Consider the following 18892-nt stretch of genomic DNA (forward strand, 5'->3'; position numbering starts at 1 on the left):
ATTCTATTGCTAGAAAATGTAGACATCTGGCAGGTTTTTTGTGTGTAGAGAGTATTGGAAAAAAAGAGCTTGCTTCTTAAAACAGGAAATAATATATGATATCCTTAACTTAGAACAAGAATTATGTCAAGAGATTCTGTCTGTACCGGCATCACACAGAAACACTAAAGTATACGATGTAAAATAGGTAACAATTCAAAATTGGTCCAGCGACATCTACTGATGCTAGTAATTCCTTTGCAGCCAAGGCCACAAGTCCTAGGGACTCCTCAGCAGAAACATTGTTGATCACATCCTTCTAATTAATAAAAGACACTCTTGTCTTGGCTTTAATGAGCATAATCTTCTGGTTTCCTTCTATCTGCAGCAGATAGATGCACCAAAAACTTCCTATGTCACCAAAAGCTTCCACCACCCTACTCCCCGCCCTAAGCTGCCCCCAATATTTGAAGGGTCCTCAGAGCTCTGGCCTTCCCTGCTCCTCCTTCCCTGCACCCACACATCCCAGACAGCCCTTCCATGAATACTACCATGGTTTCAAATGTCACCTTTTTTGTCTTGGACTTCAAATCTCTACAGCCCCTCTCCCTCAGCTGCTCACCAGCGACCCCTACTGGGTGTGTCGCAGACAAGTGCAAGTCAGAGTCTCTGTGTCCCATTTTCTCCAAATACCATGTTCCTCCAGGGTTTTCTAGTCAGTGTAGCACTATCAATCTAGTTCATCAGGCCAAAACTGTAGGAATTATTTCTTACTGTTTTTTCTCTCTCATTTTTTACATCACCAGGACCTCTAGATTCCTCCTGAGACACATATCATATCTCTGTCCCCAAAGCCACCACCATGGCTGGTCGTCATTTTTCTAACAGCTGCCCAGTGGAGTTCCTGGCACACGCTCTGGGCCCGCTCTTTAGTCCACACACTGCTGTTGCAGCCATCTTTTAATTTTCCAAAAAATGTAAATTTACCAAGCCATTCTCTTCAATGGCTTCTCTTTGTTCTTAACATCAGGTACAAACTATACCATGAGTCCATTATGAGCGGCCACCTGCCTCCCTAACAGCTCCTCCCCCCCATCTTCTCCCCACCCAACTTCAGCCCAGCCTTGCAAACCTACAGCATTTCCGCCACCTAAATAGTATTTTTCAACTGGGCATTGCAACCCATTGAGAACGTAAAATTGATTTGGTAGGACTCACCTGGCATTTTCAAAAAAAAGTGAATTACAGAATAATAATAGTAACATCAAGAGTAGCTAACATTTACATAGTGCTTTCTTTCTTTGTATGAGGAGGAGTTCTAAGGTGCTTTGTACATATCACTAATTCATTTTAGCTTCAAAACAATGGTGTGAGGCAGGTCTTATCCATACTTTATAACTGAGAAAAGTAAAGCACAAAGAGGTTAGTTAACTTGCTCCAAACACAAGGCTGGTGAGTGTACAGCTGGGATTTGGATCCAGGTGATCTAACTTCAGAGTCCAGGCTCTTAACCACCACCCGCTGTTGCCTGCCAGCAAGGCGCATCACAGCACACTACACAGAGGAAGGGCAAGTATTAACTCGGTGAAGGGTTTGTCTCAGTTGCTTGTGTGTGTGCGTCCGCTGGGTTGCAAGGTAAAAAAGGTTTCTTACTGAGGATCATGTCAAGAGTCTGAGTCCCACTGATACAAAATGCTCCTTTCCCCCAAAACCCCCTTGAAAAAGAGAACTCAAAATATCTTTTGGATTTCGTTATAATGCCATCTTCTGGAGGGAGATATTCTGACTCCTAGTCTGGGCTGGGCACACTCGCCCAAAGTCCCCCCTCCACAAGGGCCACCGTGGCGCTGCCTCATCTTCTCAGTTACACCCAAATCCCTGGCACCCAGGATGGTGCCCAGCATACAGCAGGCCTCCAGTGAACACTTGTCAAATGTATACATGAATGGCTTTACTTCAAAATTACTAAGAAATCACGTACATTCCATAACCAGCCTTGAAAAAACTCCACTTGCTCACCACTAGAAATGATTTTGCCAAGTGAGCAGTGAAACCCTCAGAAGTTACCTCACTCCCCTGGTTATTCTTTGCGTAAGGCATGTGGGTGCATGTTTTCCTGGGCTTGCCTCAGAGCACATACTACCACAGCTGGCAGGGTGAGAGAAGTGGGGACCGGATATGGTGGGAGAAGGAAGCGGTTCCCTGGAGCAGTGATCAGGGCCAGGAGCCCACACCTGGCCCACCTCAGGAAACCAGCCCTTCCTGTCAGGAGCACCCATGCAGGACATGCACAGCATCAGGCTACACTTCACAGGCTGCAGACATCCTTGGTTCCAGATCTGTGCCTCTCACCTGCCAATTTGCAGAGGAGCAGTCAAAGTTCATCTTTAATAGGATACTTATCATTAAGTGCTGAATAGGATTCCCCATCAGGAGATTTACTGCTCATTTGCAAATACACTTACCTGAATGTTGGGATGCATCAAACCAAATTTATTTTTAGGCAATCACCTTTCCCCCAGTGTGGCTAGGACAACTCAGGCGTATAGTACACAACGTTCTACGTCAATGATTATCAGTGCTTTGCCACTATGCTCTAAGCATCTGGCTGTTGCTATGTTCTAGAAAGGTCACCAAAGGAAAATGTCCATCCTGTTAGAATACCTTTCTACAGTGGGTCCAAAGTTTACTTTCTTAAAACTTGCAGAATCGACCTAAGATTAAATTGATGCTATCATTTCCTAAAAAAAAAAAAAAAAAAAAAAAATTAACACTATACCCTAAAAAGAAATACAAGAAAGAAAAGAAAAGAAACCTGAAATTCTAGTAAACCTGGGATGCTTTCCTAATGACTAAAGTAGTTATAAAAGCAGGGATTAGATAAAAGATTATTTTTCTACAAGCAGCAGTGGAAATGTGCCAAGGCCAGGTATGAAGATCAAGACAGACACAATGCAGGTGCCTGAGAGGCAGGCAGCCCCGAGCCTGACTTGTCTCCCAAGAGGAAGGGCCCTAAAGGCTGAGCCATGGTCTCTGGCACATCCAAGGATCTGGCAAGTTTGCTGATCCAGGTGGCACTGACGGGGCATGGGAGAAAGTGACAGAAAGTACAACACATCAGAAGATTCACAGAGGAAATGAAGACTGTGAAAACATTCTGAGAAAAAGAATGGCCTCATGATTATTTTAACAAGGATAAAAGGAAAGAAACAGCAGCAGTAGAGCAAGATCTGAGGTACAAGAAGGTATACAGTAAAGGGAAAATGAGGGAAAAAACAGTAAAGAACTTAAAGCATTTATAGGACTATATGGCCATCTTGAAAGAAGAGAGCAGGGACAAAGTTAACCTTTTTTTTTTTTTTTTTTTTTAACTCATCACTAATATTCAGGATACAATATAGACAGGTTTGAGGGTCAGGTGTGGGGGAAGAAATGTGGCAACTAGTAATTTTTAAATTAACAGTAAAATTCCTAAGTCCTTAAGAATTATTTTGGGAGAGAAAGGACCATAGACAGAGGATGCTAAGAAATCAAATAGGAACAAAAATTAAAAGTCATGCTTAAAGGATACTAACTTCCACATTTCCCAGCTAGCAACAGGAATCTCTATTTTTTCATAGCTACCATAGCAATGCCACTTCACATGATTAACCTCATAGCAATCTTGGCTCTCATACAGGGCTTTAGGACAGCAGAACACATTGGAAGAGACTAAGAAGGGTGAGGTGGTCCAGCAGAGTGGGTAGGAACATGGCCCTAGGGGTGGACCAATGTTCAAATTTAGTGTTGCTCTACCTTGGCCATCAGTACCTCCCTGAACCTTTGTGTTCAGTTTATCCATAAAATGGAACTAAAAAGAGCACCTACCCTACAGGGATATTAATGAAGATTAAATGGGTCATAGAAATAATGTTCTTAGCAGACTGTCCACCAATATCAACATTCTATGAATGCCAAGTGCTAGCCAGAGTACTGGTGAAAGTACAACACATGAGGAATGCTTTTTCTCTTTAGGGAAGTCCTAATGACCAGCATGTTACCCAACAAAATCAGAAACATGTGCCAAGAGGAGATAAAGGGTAACTCTCTTAAGAGTTAGAAACAGAAGAGTAAAAACAGAGAAACCTTTATACAAAAAGTAGGGATATTACGCGGTTAGCGTCAGTTCAAAGTCCCTGTTCCTTTGGACAGAGAATTGTAAACTTGTTCTTTTATTTACTTTTTTTTTAAGGACTGAAATTGTTATGTAAACCAGAGAGAGAGAGAGCATTTTCAACACAGAAGAGATGTAAGTTATAATATAAATATTCAAGGTGGTATTGAAGGAGAAACTAATGAGGTACAGTCGTCCCCACCCCCAAACTACACTTCAAGTAAGACTCAGGAACATCCCAGGCCCCTGGAGCGGCTGGGCCCTCAGTGCTCAGCTAAGGGTCCTCCCTCTAGGGCAGGTAGGGAAAAGAGAAAACTCCAGAGCACCATCTATGGGTGGTGGCACCTGCAGGTGACAAGGCCTGTAAACCGATGTGGGCGTGGGCTTCAGAAGGGAGGGGGCCTTTCATCAGCTCATTCTCTGCAGCTGTTGCTTGGGAAGTTGGTGAAGAGGAAAGCGAGGGTTCTAACTTCCGTTAGGGACAGAATCTTACAGCATCTCCTGAGCTTGACGTTTTAAGGTTTAGGAAGGCATTAATAGAGCAAGTTTAGCATTTGCTCCTTGCTTGCTTGCATCTGTGACCCCTCCACCATACAACCCAAAGCCTGAAGGTTGGGGACTCTTGGCATGAAGGATTTAATTTGGAAATCGTATCTTTTTTAAAGTCTGATGTAACAGATAATACTTAAATCATTGATAGCTACTAAGAGCAGGGAAAATGGTAACTTGAACAATAAACCAAAGGACATGATGTAGAGCGTGAAAAGGCCTGCTCTCTGGGGACTGTTTGCTCAGTTACAAGCAGGCTTCAGAAGGGACATCATCTTCCAAAGATGGGAGCAAACACCAGCACTGCCCTGGTGTGACCACTTGTCAGAAATCGCAGAATTACTCCAGGTAGAAATTCCTCACATATACTGTCACCACTTACATTAGGAACTTTATTTATTAATTCATTCGGCAAACACATCTGAGTCTGGATTTCACCAGAAGCAGATCCTGAGACAAGGATTCGGGGCAGTGGGATAAGGGAATGGTAGGGAGTGGAGACATGACTTGGGGGCGGGAGGAAAAGCAGCCCAAAAAGAGTGTTCTCAAGCCAGTTACAACTGTGGCCGAGGAAGCTCAAGCCTGAAGCAAACCCTGGGAGCAGGTTGGGAGGGGCTGCTTGGCCTTCCCACCTGGACCGTGCACAGGAATCTCTAAGGCTGTTGGGCTGCAGATTCTGATGGCAAGAGGTCTGGGCTGGGCCTAGGATTCTGCATTTCCAACAGGTTCCCAGGTCCTGCTGCACTCCAGGTCTGAGGACCACATGGCCTGCACATTATAACCCTATGGGCCACAGGGACAGGAGTGCTTTCACAGTGGCTTCGTGGGTCATTGGTTGATGGCTGCTCTGAGGCAGTGTTACTGCAAGGGCTTTTCTGGCGGTCCTGCACAAAGAAGAGCTTCCTTGCATGGCCTGAGAGGTCTCAGGCATAAAGGCAGAGCTGGGCTGGAGGTTGGAGGAAGTGCTGAGGGCATACGGGCGACCTGGCATCTGTTACACTAACTGTGCACCAGGCTGTCTGCTTGGGACATAGGGAAAAAGGGTTCCCAATCCTTGATGGCTGTCAACCAATGATTAAACCAAGTGTGACACATCAGGTATTAGGTGGTGGTAAGTGCAAAGGAAAAAAGTAATGCCAAAAAGTGGGAAAGGAAGTGTCGTGGTGGGAGGGAGTGATGTTTGCAAGGTTGGCCCATCCCCCGAAAGCTGACCTTCATCAACCTGTGGGTATCTGAGAACAGATTGTTTTGGGTAGAGAGATGAGCAAGGACAAAGACTCGAGTGGACCTGGCAGTGGAGGGAAGAGAGGCCAGTGCAGCTGGAGGAATCTTAGCAAAGGCAAGAGGAGAAGGAAAGAGTTCAGAGAGGCTGAGGGTGGAAGGCAAGTCCTAGAGGGCCCAAAGGTGACTCTAAAGATTTTGACCTTTCCTCTGTATGACGTGGAAGGCTGCTGGGGGATGAGCAGAGGAAGGCAAGGACGTGACTTCTCTCTGCAGTATTGACAATGTATCGTAAAGAAGCAAGGGGGAAGCAGGAAAAGTGTTGGGGGGTGGGGAATGCAGGAGGCAGAGGATGTGGGTACTGAAAAATACCGGGGTTTTATAGAAATTATAGGCCAAAAGGGCTTTTGCTTTTGTACATCAAAACTGGATGTGGAATGTAAGGAAAACCTAAGAGTCAAGGATTACTTGAAGGTTTTGGACCTAACCAAGTGAAAAAACACAGCTGCTATTATCTGAGAGGGGAAGACTGAGAGGAACAGTTCCAGACACTATTTGGACTGAGTTGGGATCATGTCAAGTGTCGACGGTCAAGTAAGCACGTGAAGAAGATGTAAGACCTATAAATCTAGAGTTCAAAGAAGATGCCCAGACAGGAAATGTGAATCTGGGCGTCATCTGCCCATAGACTGTATTTAGAGTCCAGAGGCTCTGTTTCTTAAGAATATAAAAACTCTGTGTTAATGAAAAGAGAAAAAGAGAATAGAGATAAGACCTGAGTTTGGGGGCACTCCAATATCTGGAGGGCATAGCATGGCACAGAACTGGCAGAGGGGATGGAACTAGAGTGGGCAGAAAGGAAGGCAGAGAGCCCAGCAAGGGTGAGCTCAAAGAAGAGCAACAGTCAATGTGCCAAGTGCTGTGGGCGGACCAAGGTGAGGTGACGATGCACAGGGAAGACTCACCAATGAGGAGGCCCTCGGTGACATACAAGAGAAAGGCTGTGGAGCCAAGGGGGATGAGGCTTCACCAAAGGGAGTTTAAGGCAGAACAGGAAATGGAGACAACAAATACAAACTTATCAAAGGGTTTGTTATGATGCATCAGAGAGAAATGAGGTAGTAGTTGAAAGAGTAGGGAGGTTAAGGTGGACTTTCCTCTAAGATGGAGGAAATAACAGCAGAGTGTGGGACAAAGTGAATGATCCAGTAGAGAAGGGTAATCCTTGATGATGCTGGAGAGGGAGGGTGTTGCTAGAGCAATGTGCCAGAATGAGCAAGAGAGGATCGGAATGGCTCTACGGGTATTGGCCTTAGCTTAAAGCACATCCATTCTAAAAAGCAAAGAAGTAGAAAGGTTAACAGGACACATGGCTATTTGACTATTATATGAAATTTAATCCAACTTTAGTCTTTTGTTTCTGAATTGGCTATTATTAAACAGGTCACAGGAAAGCCATCTAACATTCAATTATGTAAGAGGTCACTTCCCCAGTGAATTCGTTAGAAGAGTATTTGAAAGAGTGAAACAATTATCTTTATATGATAATTTGTGGCTTGACAAAAATATATTTAGGAATACCAGGCACTTGGACCCATTATATTTAATGTGACAGATATAGAACCTCTAATGGTAAACAAATAAAAACATTCAGAAAGAATATTTCCAATATATGTTGCAGTAAATGTCATTAGCCTGGCCTGTCTTCCAGTACATTTTTCAATGGTGTGATAGTTTTTATTTACCCTGTGTTATTAGAGAGCGAATAGTCACTAGCCTTCAATTTTCACATCAATTGCAGAGAAAAAGATTCCATTTTCTACACCGTCTGGAATTGAAATTGACTTAGCATCTCAGAACTGTCAAAAATTTCTTTTACGAAAAGGTTTGCTTTACGGAGACTATAAAGTAGGTGTCATCCTTGACACTCGTGTTCTATATTCATGCCACAGGTCTGTGGAAAAGAAGCGTTAAAGAACATCAGAAAAGGTCTCAGAAAGGCCTCGCCGTCATGCTTGGTGCCTCCTCTGGCTTCCCCGCAGTCAACTGCAATACTGTCGATGTCAGAGGTTCTCTATTCAAAACTGCTAACAAGAAAGAGAAGAATTCTAGAAGAATATGAGATCAGCTACCCTAGAACTTGTCTCTGCTAACAGGTCCATCTGACACTTATTTTCCTGTGTTAAAAACGGGAATCTCTGTTTCCATTCAAATGAGAAGCATACATTAAGTCCTTGGGATTTACAAATTCAAAACTTATTCCGAGGAATCCCCCCAGCATGTGTACTCATACAACGGGGCTGGTCTCTGTCCTGCTAACAAACAGGAAAACAAGTAAAATTATGCAAACTCTATCTTTTTGAGTTCTTTTTTTTTTTTTTTCTTTCTATTACAAAGTCCTGTGCCTGCATTTCATAAAGATGGGCAGACTTTTCCACAGGTGCATTTTAACTGCATTCCCTAAATCGCCAGCAGTTCATACAGAATGCCATTTAATTTTACCAATGTGAAACTTCTCGCATTAATCCGCAGGGCAATTAGGCCTGAGCCATAAAAATCTACGAGCCTCGATATTTCCGACATGAACAAATAAACACTGTTATGGGTGCCTCCTTTCTGTAGTACAGGTGAGGGCTTTTGCCTGGAGGGTCTCGGGGTGAGGCCGGACTGCAGCTTCTACCAAGTCTGAGCAGAGTTCTGTCCTCACAGGCACACACCCCAACTCTCAACACCCTTTTTAAATGGTTCTCTGTTTCTTCATCACATTTATTTTTAAGTAGGATACAATTCCAACATTCGCAGAGAATAAAGCTAACTAGGTGGAGTCTTATCTGCAATTTTGAAGATGTGAAGAATGGAGAGATTGTCAGTTAAGGCTTCTTATAAGCAGAAAACTTCATTCTAAAGTATGGACAGTCTCAGATCAACCTGCATGTTGACAGAGCTGTGATTACATCACTTGGTCAGGCAGACTCTTGCCAGAAACATTTTTATAAAGGAGTGTGTGCTCTCAACTCCCTGTGGTCTCAGCAAATCTCAGAATTACTATTTGCCAAAGTATCTCTACTTTTCCCCAGGAAGGACTTGCTGGTTCAGCCACCCCCAAGCACAGATAAGGGAAGCACAGATATTGTCCTAACCCCCATTGTTTGTTTAAACCCTGTAACCCACAAAGGGACTAAAAAGTACCTTGCAAACTGGCCAATTTGGTCATCAACTGATGGGTGACAATCCCAACCCACACACCTCACTACCCTCGGACTGCTAACCCACCACCTGCATGTGTCCTTAGCCACCGTGTTGTGAAAGAAATCAAACTAGTGCGTTACATCATCTTGAAAGCAGATTCCAACATCTGATTGGTGTGTGCTGATGATTTCTGAATACGCCAGCAGCTAGACTGGTTTTCCGCTATGAAAAGGGGCTAATACAAATGATAGGAAAAAACACTCTCTGCCTTTTCAAGCAGTAATTTAAACCCCCAAGCTCGAAATCAAGATGAAAAAGTTCCAAATTGATTAATATGGAAATTACTAAACCATCAAAACTGCTGATGTCGTAAACAAAATTCGTCAACAGCCACTAAGAATTCATTAAAAGTAAATTTATTGTTTGCTTTAAAAATCGACTGTGCAATATGTGCTTCTCAAAGACCTTTTTGAATCTGGTTTGTTGTTCATCTCTTCTCAGGCTTCAGTTTGGCAAGGCTAAATGAGAAACACGGTATAGACAACACAGTTAGTAAGTACAGGTAAGGGAAGCAACAACAATTCCTGTTTGTTATTCTCCCAAAGCCTAAAGAGTGTAATCCAAACTACAACATTAAGTTTTAAAATCTGATCATGTTCTTTGTGTTTGGAAAACTACCATATTCTAAAAGGGGAAAGAGAGCAGTGTATCTGATTTCAACCAAACAAGGTTTCAAACTAAATTACCGATTTCCTCTAACAGAACTGAATAAAACAATGCTGCAGGGACACAGGTAATCATTTTAAACGTAATTGGAGGATTCAATTTTAATGGTAATATTGCAACATTACTTTGGCTTTAGCCTTCCATAGTGATAGGGTCTCAGCTCTCACATATGGACAAAAGCACAAAATAAATCTAAGGGGTACAGAGTAAGGTCAAGTCTAAGAACCTTTAGTTTTAGCATACACACAATTCCACGACACTCAAAAGATAACAAGTCTAATCTTTCAGGCAAAGCAATATCAAATCGTACTTGAGGGCTGGAAAAAAGGGCAACACATAGTTTTTCATACTTACTATCTGAGAATATTGTCCTAATATGGGGTTTTATTATCTTGTGGATTATTTCCATTTAAAGATGGAAACTAAGGCAAAAGCATGTTGCTGAACAATGCTGTGGCTTTCCTTTAAAAATGAACACATTTAAAATATTACATAATAGATCTCTCCCCTTCTAAAGGACAGAGTTGGTTCCTTCCCTCTTTAGTGACTATTTCATAGAATTGCAGAATTCTCAAAAATATCTTGGAATAAATGTTCACTTTGAATAGCCAAGTATCTGAGAATCAAACATAAACAAAGAGTCAAAATGCTGGACCCTCCCTCTGCTCTGTACTTTGCACAATGATTACATTGACAAGTCATGTTTACCTATTTTAGTAAGCACACTCAGGTTTCTTAGATACAAAGCCATTTTAATTAAGGCAACAGGAGGTCCTTATGTGCAAAAGAAGATGTAGCATATATAAAGAGAATCATACAAACATAAAACACTTTACATTTGTTATGCAAATTCACATAGATTTGAATTTGCAATTTAAAACTTACATTAAGACAGCTTTTGCACTCCATATAGTCCATAATTTATAAACAGAAGATTGATTTATATGATTCATAACGTTCTTTACTAGAGCTGTTTATCAATAATTAAACCATCTTTGGGACCACCATTCAATGTGCGAAAACCATGACATCTGTTTATCCCGATAAAAGTACTTATTCAATGTGCATGGTTTCCTCTGGTGCCGTTTTAAAAATAGGGTCCATATTTTTGGCCCTCATCAAATTTGACCTCAAATCATAGACAATTTATAGGGATAGGCATAGAGTATGTGTGTTTGCAGGGACCATGGAGGGAGATGGTTGGGAGAAGAGCCCATGAGCCTGTTTTTGAAGGAAAACATATTATTACTTTTTCAAGCAACTAAAGAGAAAAAGTTTATATGCCTAGAAAGCTAGACTCCCAGTATCTAATGTCCCTGCCCCTTAGCTCTTTCTTTGTTATCTGAACCAAAAAAACAGAAACAAAATCATAACAATAAACACACAAATGCACACGCACATCTCTGCTTTATACTTCAGGCCTACAGTGGGCAGCCGCACTTGAAAGTCCTTACAAACTCTTCTAAGAAATGTATATGCACATACACATTTTGCTTAAGCTATTTAAAAGCAATACTGCAAAGGAAATCACATGCTATTTCCTTAAGAGAACAAAAAGAAAGGAAGAGACTAATTTTAAATCCGGACTATATTCCCCTATGTTATTTTAAAAAAGAAAATTCTATGTAAGAATCAACCTGAGAATGTATTAGTCTCAAAAGGATTCAATAAGTATGGAAGGTAGTTACAAAATATTTTGAAAAATCTAACAATCCTTTACGAGTCTTCTCTAATTATTAGAACATAAAATAATGGTATGAAGGAAGGATTAAGAGCCAATTGTCAATCAGACAAAAAGCTTATTTTATGTTTAATAAATTATTCTCAGAGAATTTTGAAGGAGAAGTGTTTGGCAAGCTTCAGCCACTTCCCCAAGGATGGAAGCAATGGTTTGCAACCAAATGGAAGACAGCCATGTTCGAGGAAACCAGACATGATACTGAGACTCTGCTTGAGATATATTTCCATTCTTCACTTGGTGGTGTGTTGATCTCCTAGGAGAAGTAACTCTGTTTTGTGGAACTCATACATTTCCATGGTATGGCTGATTTTAAACTGGCAACATAATGTCGTAAAGGTGGAGCTGGGGAAAGCTGTTTATGCACCAGCATAAAGTGTTAGCACCATGACAGTGCAAAAGGGGTAGGTAACCTTGAAAGCAGAGATCATGATAAAATGTGATAACATAATTAGGAAGTGGTGAATTCTGAGTATTGCTTTTGATTTTTATGAAACTTATTTAATTTTTATAATGGCTGTGTTTGGCAAAATTTCTAAACATTGAGCCACTGGTTCCCACAAGCCAACATGGGTGGATTCTAGCAAACCATTGATTCTACGTTCCCAGAAAGGTATGAATATAGTGATTTTCTTTAATAGCTACTCTTAAACACTGGGAGAATACAAGCTTATTTTTTAGTAAAACAAAAAACAAATTAAACAAACAAAAAAAACCTTTAGCTCCTGTACCTAACCAGAGAAGTTGGTTTTTGAAAATATGCAGGCCTTTGAAATTACAAATGGGTCAAACTTGTTAATCACAAAGCTGGCTCTCACTACAGGTTGCAGGTATAATGTACAGAATTTGATCTAGAGAAAACATCATATAGTATTTTACAGAACTTTTAGCAAAAAGGTAGTTGTTGGGTTACTAGTCAAGATCTCTTTGAAACATACATGTCCCCAGGCCCTCACACTCTCCACTCCTCTGGCCGCAAAAGGAAAACATCTACCAAATGGCCTCTCTTATTCTGGAGTTGTAAGTTACGGAAAAAAATAATTTGTAATGAAATAATTTATAACATATTTTATAAAAACAAACCAGAAATTTTCTTATTTTTTATTCCACAAGAAGAACAGATCACTAGGTCTACCTAAGAACTGTTGGCTGATGAAGGAAAACTAACAAGCCATTGGCTTTCAGTGAGACTTCAGGAGGGCACTTGGATGAGACTGCACTTCTTGTTGAATGTGTAAGTCTCGGGGAGATACCCTCCCCTTTCGTATTCTCTCATTTAAAGAAGACAGTAACATATATTCCTTAAATTTTAAAGGATGGGCAATGGCCTTCTGTCTGTGCATTAGGTAGGGGCCAGCTTCGGAGCCGTCAGTTTGCATATACGAAAGGAAACACTCCCTGGCTAACATAGAAACTGAAATAAAGTGGTAGTCAGAGCAATTTCATTCTGTAAGTATTCTTGGACACGGAATATAATGAAGAAAGATGATCTGACTGAAAACACATTCAGGAGTAGTATATAAACAAGAAAAACTCTAATGTAAAACTATGAGCACCCCAGTGTCCTGAAGCATCGGAGATGGAAATCTCATTGTATTTAGATTAAAGCTAATGTGGCTAACAGCCCAGGCTTTGTGTTACCTACCTCTATAGTTAACTTCTTTCAGGCACTCGATTTAATCAGACGTGTACAGAGCACATCTGTTGTGTGGTGTGGCCTGCAGGCTGTGCCCTGAGTCCTCAACTTTGCAGGCTTGACATATCTTTAACTCCTTGAGTTATTGAGGTCAACCTCAGGATCATAAATCAAGAAATTCCATGAAAATAAAAATTCTTGTTCCCATTTTGCAATTAAAAAAAGTTAAAAGGAAGGGATTCCTAATACAGGGTAACTGCTTTTTGAAGAGTCAAGTGGCTCTGCTGTATGTTTTCAATTTCAAACCATCATCTTGATATGTTTAGGGGCTTAATTTATGGAACAATCAAGCAATCTTTATATTTAACATTAAATGCCTGAATATTATAAATCACCTGGGATGAACATTTATGGGAGAGTTTCAGTACAACTTCTGAACAACTTGTCACTTTTACTGTGTAACAATGATTTGTAAAAAAACGATATGCTAAGTAATCCCAGAGTATAATTTAGGGACACAAAAACAACTGTCAGGAAACAGCCAGAGACTACATTTAATGAAATCTTTACAGACTGAAGTAATAAGTATTAAATTAATCAACACAGCTTAATTGAAGCTCTATTTGCAACATTTTTTATTAGACTTGTTATTAATGAACCTTTAAATGCTACCACTAACTTGAGTTCTATGTTAAATTTAAATAATGAACCATTGTTCACACACACAAAAGAACAAACACTGCTTTAATAGCCCTTTGTCTCCATGGGGCTTTTACTCTTCTGCATAGCGAAAATGAAGACTTGTCCTTTATTCCTTTCAACAGTTATTTACATGGTTGGCAAGATCTCATCTTTAAGGCTGCTAAAACGGTCTGAAATAACTAAAGCAAAATTCTGTACAAATTACAAGTATAATAGCAAAGACTGAAAATGAGAAAAGATTTGTGGTGGACCTCAGAGATAATGTTTGCAAGTCTGTGCTTCTCAAATTTAGTATTAACCTCACACTCACGTATGTTTAGCGACCATCTGTTTTGGGTTGTTGAAGACTTACCTGAACATGTCTCCCAAGCCCTTCAGCATGCCCTTCTTGGCTTTCATTTTGTCTTTATCCTTGTCTCTATCTTTCTTCTTCTCTTTTCCAGCTTTATCTTTTCTCCTATCCATCTTATCGCCTTTCTCTTGGTTTCCATTCATGTGTCTCTCCAAAGAATGTGAAGGCTGATCACTGGCAGTGGATACAGACTCTCTCCCTGATCTTGAACTTTCTTCTGTGTCTTCTTCCACTTGGAAGAGAAACAAACACACACACAAACAAGGATAAGGAATACAGTGAACCAAAAGAACAAAGTGAAGGAAGCTAAAATACATGGGAAGATATTGCTTTCCCACATTTTCTACTGCTGTACAGCCTGCTATCAACATGGACTGCAATGCTATTTACTTTTTCTTTTTCACTTTTTATTTATTGAAATAATCTCTACACCCAACTCACAGGCTCGAACTCACTACCCCCAAGATCAAGTGTCACATGCTCTTCCAGCTGAGCCAGCCAGGCGCCCTTATGCTATTGACTTGTGAGGAGAATGAGAACGGAACATGTGATGTGGATGATTACCATGCACAGGGTATTCCTATGTGAAGATCATGTGCCAATAGAAAGAGAGAAGCCGCTTCTGGCCAGATGCTGATTCACTTGGGGTAACCTCCTCCTTGATACGCAACATGCAAGCTGGAGGGATTAGTAGGCCCTTGTCACACAGCATAGACCCCTCTGGGTCCTGTGGGCTGGATTTGCAAAATGCAAAGAAAACAAGCAGTTCCTCAAGTGCTTCCTTTCCTCACGGGGACAGATAAGGTAGATCTAATCTGGCCCCTCATTAATTTGTGAAACTGTGCCATTCACTAGTAAGCACACCAATTTCAGCACAAAGACTTCTTTCTTCAGGCTCCCAAATATGTCCGTTTGTGATTTCTGAACAGAGAAGACTGATCTTTACAGTTTCTGGAGCTTCTCCTTATATTGTCATCAAATAAGGTCAACATCATAAGCAAATGCAATTATATCTTCTAATCCTAAATAACTCTTCGTGTCCATCTACAAAGGTGGGTAAAGTCAGGAAAATGTGTAAATCAATAACCTCACACTCCCCTGAAGTTTGCAGATGCAAAATTTACTTAGTGATAATAATATTCCATTCTTTGAACCAGCACTTAATAAGCGTATGGTCCAAGGGAACTTCAATACCCCAAACTTTTTTTTTTTTTTAATTTATTTTAAGAAGGCTCCATGCCCAACATGGGGCTTGAACTCATGACCCTGATATTGAGAGTCACATCCTGTACTGACTGAGCCAGCCAGGCATCCTGCCTCCCTAAACCTTTTAATTTGAAAGAATGACAAGAAAACAAGAGTAGGTTTCCACCTAGCAAAAGAATTTTGAGAATTTCTCTATTAAAAAATAATAAATGTATATACTAACAGCCACTATCATAAATCTTTTCTGAGGTTGGTTGCCTAAGATTTTCTTCCAAATATCATAAGAATGATTGGGGATTCAGATTGCCCCTTGACTTCTGAGGTCATTTTATTCTCGTACATCAACAAATAAAACGTGAATCAACGTTTTTTGAGCTTCTTCTAACACAGAACCAAATAGAACAGTTAAGCCTCTTCTCAGTATTTCACAAAGAACTGACCTCTGAGACAAGTAAATGTATCTTCAAGTGAAATTCACGAAGTCTAGCTTCTCCACCACAAAGGGACAATTCAGTTAGTAATAGACAATATGAAAGTATAATAAGACCAGTTAAAACAAACTCAGTATTCTGCTATTAAACCATCACAAATCTGAGAAGTGACTATCAATAATGGCATGACCACTGCAAAGTAATAGTTTTTTTTTTTTTTTTAAATGCCAGAGCTACTTAGGATAATACCAGAAAAAAAAAAAAAAGAAAAAAGTGTCCAATTCCTTTTGTTAACACATTTAGTTAAAACATGAGCCAACAGGGGCACATGGGTGGTGCAGTGGGTTAAACTCTGACTTTGGCTCAGGTCATGATCTCGTAGTTGGTGAGTTCAAGCTCTGCGTCAGGCTCTGCTGACAGCTCAGAACCTGGAGCCTGCTTCAGATTCTGTGTCTCCTCTCTCTCCCTGCCCCTCCCCTGCTCGCATTCTCTCTCTCAAAAATAAAAATAAACATAAAAAAAATTAAAAAAAAAACAAAAAAAAACATGAGCCAACAGATTTCTCATCCCAGCAGGTCATGCCTTAGTACAGCTAAAGAATAAAAGCATCACCATGTCTAAATCCGGAAGGTACTTTGGAGGTCATTTAGACCAACATCTTCCATTTCTTGCTGAGGAAACAGAAAGGTTTGGGACCAGCACAGTCCCACTCTGGGGCTCTTCCTAGTCTCATGTCCCATACAGTTGTACTTCAGCAAGACTTTCATGCATTTCTTTCATCAGCTCTGTTTGTGATTGCTCAATTCCATGCTTCATACAACACGTCGAGGTCATCTATCACCCACTCACTACACAGTCTGTCCAGAAGATAATTCCAGCAGTCAGCATTGTATTTCAGAAACCTATTGTCAATCCTGCGTATTCATTTAATGCTGTGACTTGTGGCTCATGTCGATGAAATCAATCAAGAACCTAGATCAAATGTACACAAACTCTAGGACTGATTAGCAACCATGAAACTGATTTTAGAAAGGTCTGCCTCCTTCTGCACTGGGTTATCTCAATTGTGAACCATTCTCCTGCTCCAAAGGACATTTGTAGATTTTTTTTTTTTATTTGCTTTTCTTCCTGTTGGTTAATATATAAATGGGAATGGTACAGATTTGATAAAGGATGCCAATTACAACTTTCAGATGGGCATTGCTAGTCAATGCTTTACAGTATTTCAGTATGCTCTATTTACAGTATGCTTTCAGTAGCCTTACAAATAAATGCTGAGTTAAGGCTGTAATTGTTTTGGTCTACACAGAGCAGGGAAAGAATATCCTGGTCAATTAGCCCAATGACTTGCTGATTATATGCAGCCTTTCCAAATGTGACTCTCCCAAGAGAATATAAATATAACTTTAGCAGGCTTAAAGCATCTTGTCTCACACCCTTACACTTGGCTCTGTTGTACCTGATTGCCAACTGCTGTTTCAACCCTTTGGGAAACAGGTGTGGCCTTAACTTTGAGATAATCGTCCAAACCATTATAAAACAATTCTCAGAAGTTCTCAGGAACTATAAAACCCAAGTTTATTGGTACACTCAACAAAGATAAATGGGTGCTAGTGAATTTTCTAAAATTCCTAACATCCAAAACTCCTTTTATGCATACTTGCATAACTCTTTGTACAAACTTTTATTATTGTACTTCCCATCTGACATGATTACAAGTCTGCCTCTCATTCTCTAAACTTCTAAAATGAGGACTGCCTGGCAGAGAGCAGCTGCTCATTAAGAGGTGGTTCAGATGAAAGACTACCAGTAAACCTGACTCATGACTTTATCCCAACTGATGTTTTCTCCAGTCTCTGGGTATCACTGTTCTTCGAGTTGCAGAACAATACCTATTTTCCCCCGATCAAGCCTGACAAAACTAGCCACACCCCAACTACGGCAATGTTGCGAAGGCCCACTAGACTTGGTTTTGCTCTAATCAGTTTGTAGTATTTTTCATGTGATTACTGTTAGTGCTATACGGATTGTCTAATGGATTTTATAACCCTCCACAATATCTGAAACTATAAACAAAAAATGAGCTCAATAAATGTAAATGACTTAGTCTTCCACAGCAACCATTATCATAAATCATGAATGGAAGTATCAGTAGTGGTTCTGCTAGTTTTCTGCCTAATAGTTTTGGCAGAAGTACAAGGGCATATGTCGGCTCTTGGCTCGGTAATAGAATAAAGGCAGTGCCTTCACAACTGACTATATGCTGAAGTCATATTGGCTGCCAATTCTTTTCATAGGCACAATAATTTTCTGGTGTATGCAATACCACTTATTTTCTAAATTGGGTGAAACAGAGAAAATTAGTATTAAATTATTTATTAACTTCGGGTTTTGTAACCTCATTTTATAAAATCAAAAATCCTAATTCAGTTTCCTGCCCCAAGCAAGTGGACTGTTTTAAAATGATACTTGCACATTTGAGAATTCTTTATGCTTATTCTGAACATTCTAATTTAGATAATACATTATCACAGAAACTCTTCTGGGGGTGTACTGATTTAACTAATCCCTTTGAATGCCAACTAATTAAAAATATTTAGCAATATGTGGCTTCATATGTACAAACATAAGATGTTCTTTTAGAGTATCATAGTATATATGCTTCGAACTCTAAAATTATTTGATAGAAAAAAATAAGTATCTCTCACTTTGCCCTATACCTATGCAGAATTATGGTGATTATCCAAAGCTTAAATAAATTGGCTAGGCATCTTTAATTTTTTAAACTATATATATTCAAGGTCACAGATATACTGATCAGGTTATTTTTTAAATTTTTGCAGCCAATGTTTGTACATTTAGTAATATTACCTTTATAATAAAGTACATAAAATATTTTTATTCCCTTAAACTTAAAGGAAACCACAAAAAAATTCATATAAATAATTTTTTAAGTAAGAAAAGTACTGATAATATATTAGGAGTAAGTGGCTTGATCTATTGTGTTCCT

At 40.0% G+C, this 18892-nt stretch overlaps 1 protein-coding gene across 21 annotated transcripts in view; it reads right to left on the reverse strand.

Annotated features, from left to right (window-relative positions):
* Window positions 1–18892, reverse strand: part of PARD3 (par-3 family cell polarity regulator) — a 664605-nt gene that overhangs the window by 184836 nt on the left and 460877 nt on the right. For 19 of the 21 annotated variants that reach the window (XM_042991413.1, XM_042991418.1, XM_042991416.1 and 16 more), the window contains one exon: window positions 14246–14477. In XM_042991413.1, coding sequence (XP_042847347.1) covers window positions 14246–14477 — 232 coding nt within the window. Of the gene's footprint in view, window positions 1–9491; window positions 9610–14245; window positions 14478–18892 lie in introns of those variants that run through there. The other 2 variants (XM_042991424.1, XM_042991423.1) reach the window with 1 other exon arrangement.

The sequence above is a fragment of the Panthera tigris genome, chromosome B4, assembly GCF_018350195.1.
Source record: "Panthera tigris isolate Pti1 chromosome B4, P.tigris_Pti1_mat1.1, whole genome shotgun sequence".
Lineage (NCBI taxonomy): Eukaryota > Metazoa > Chordata > Mammalia > Carnivora > Felidae > Panthera > Panthera tigris.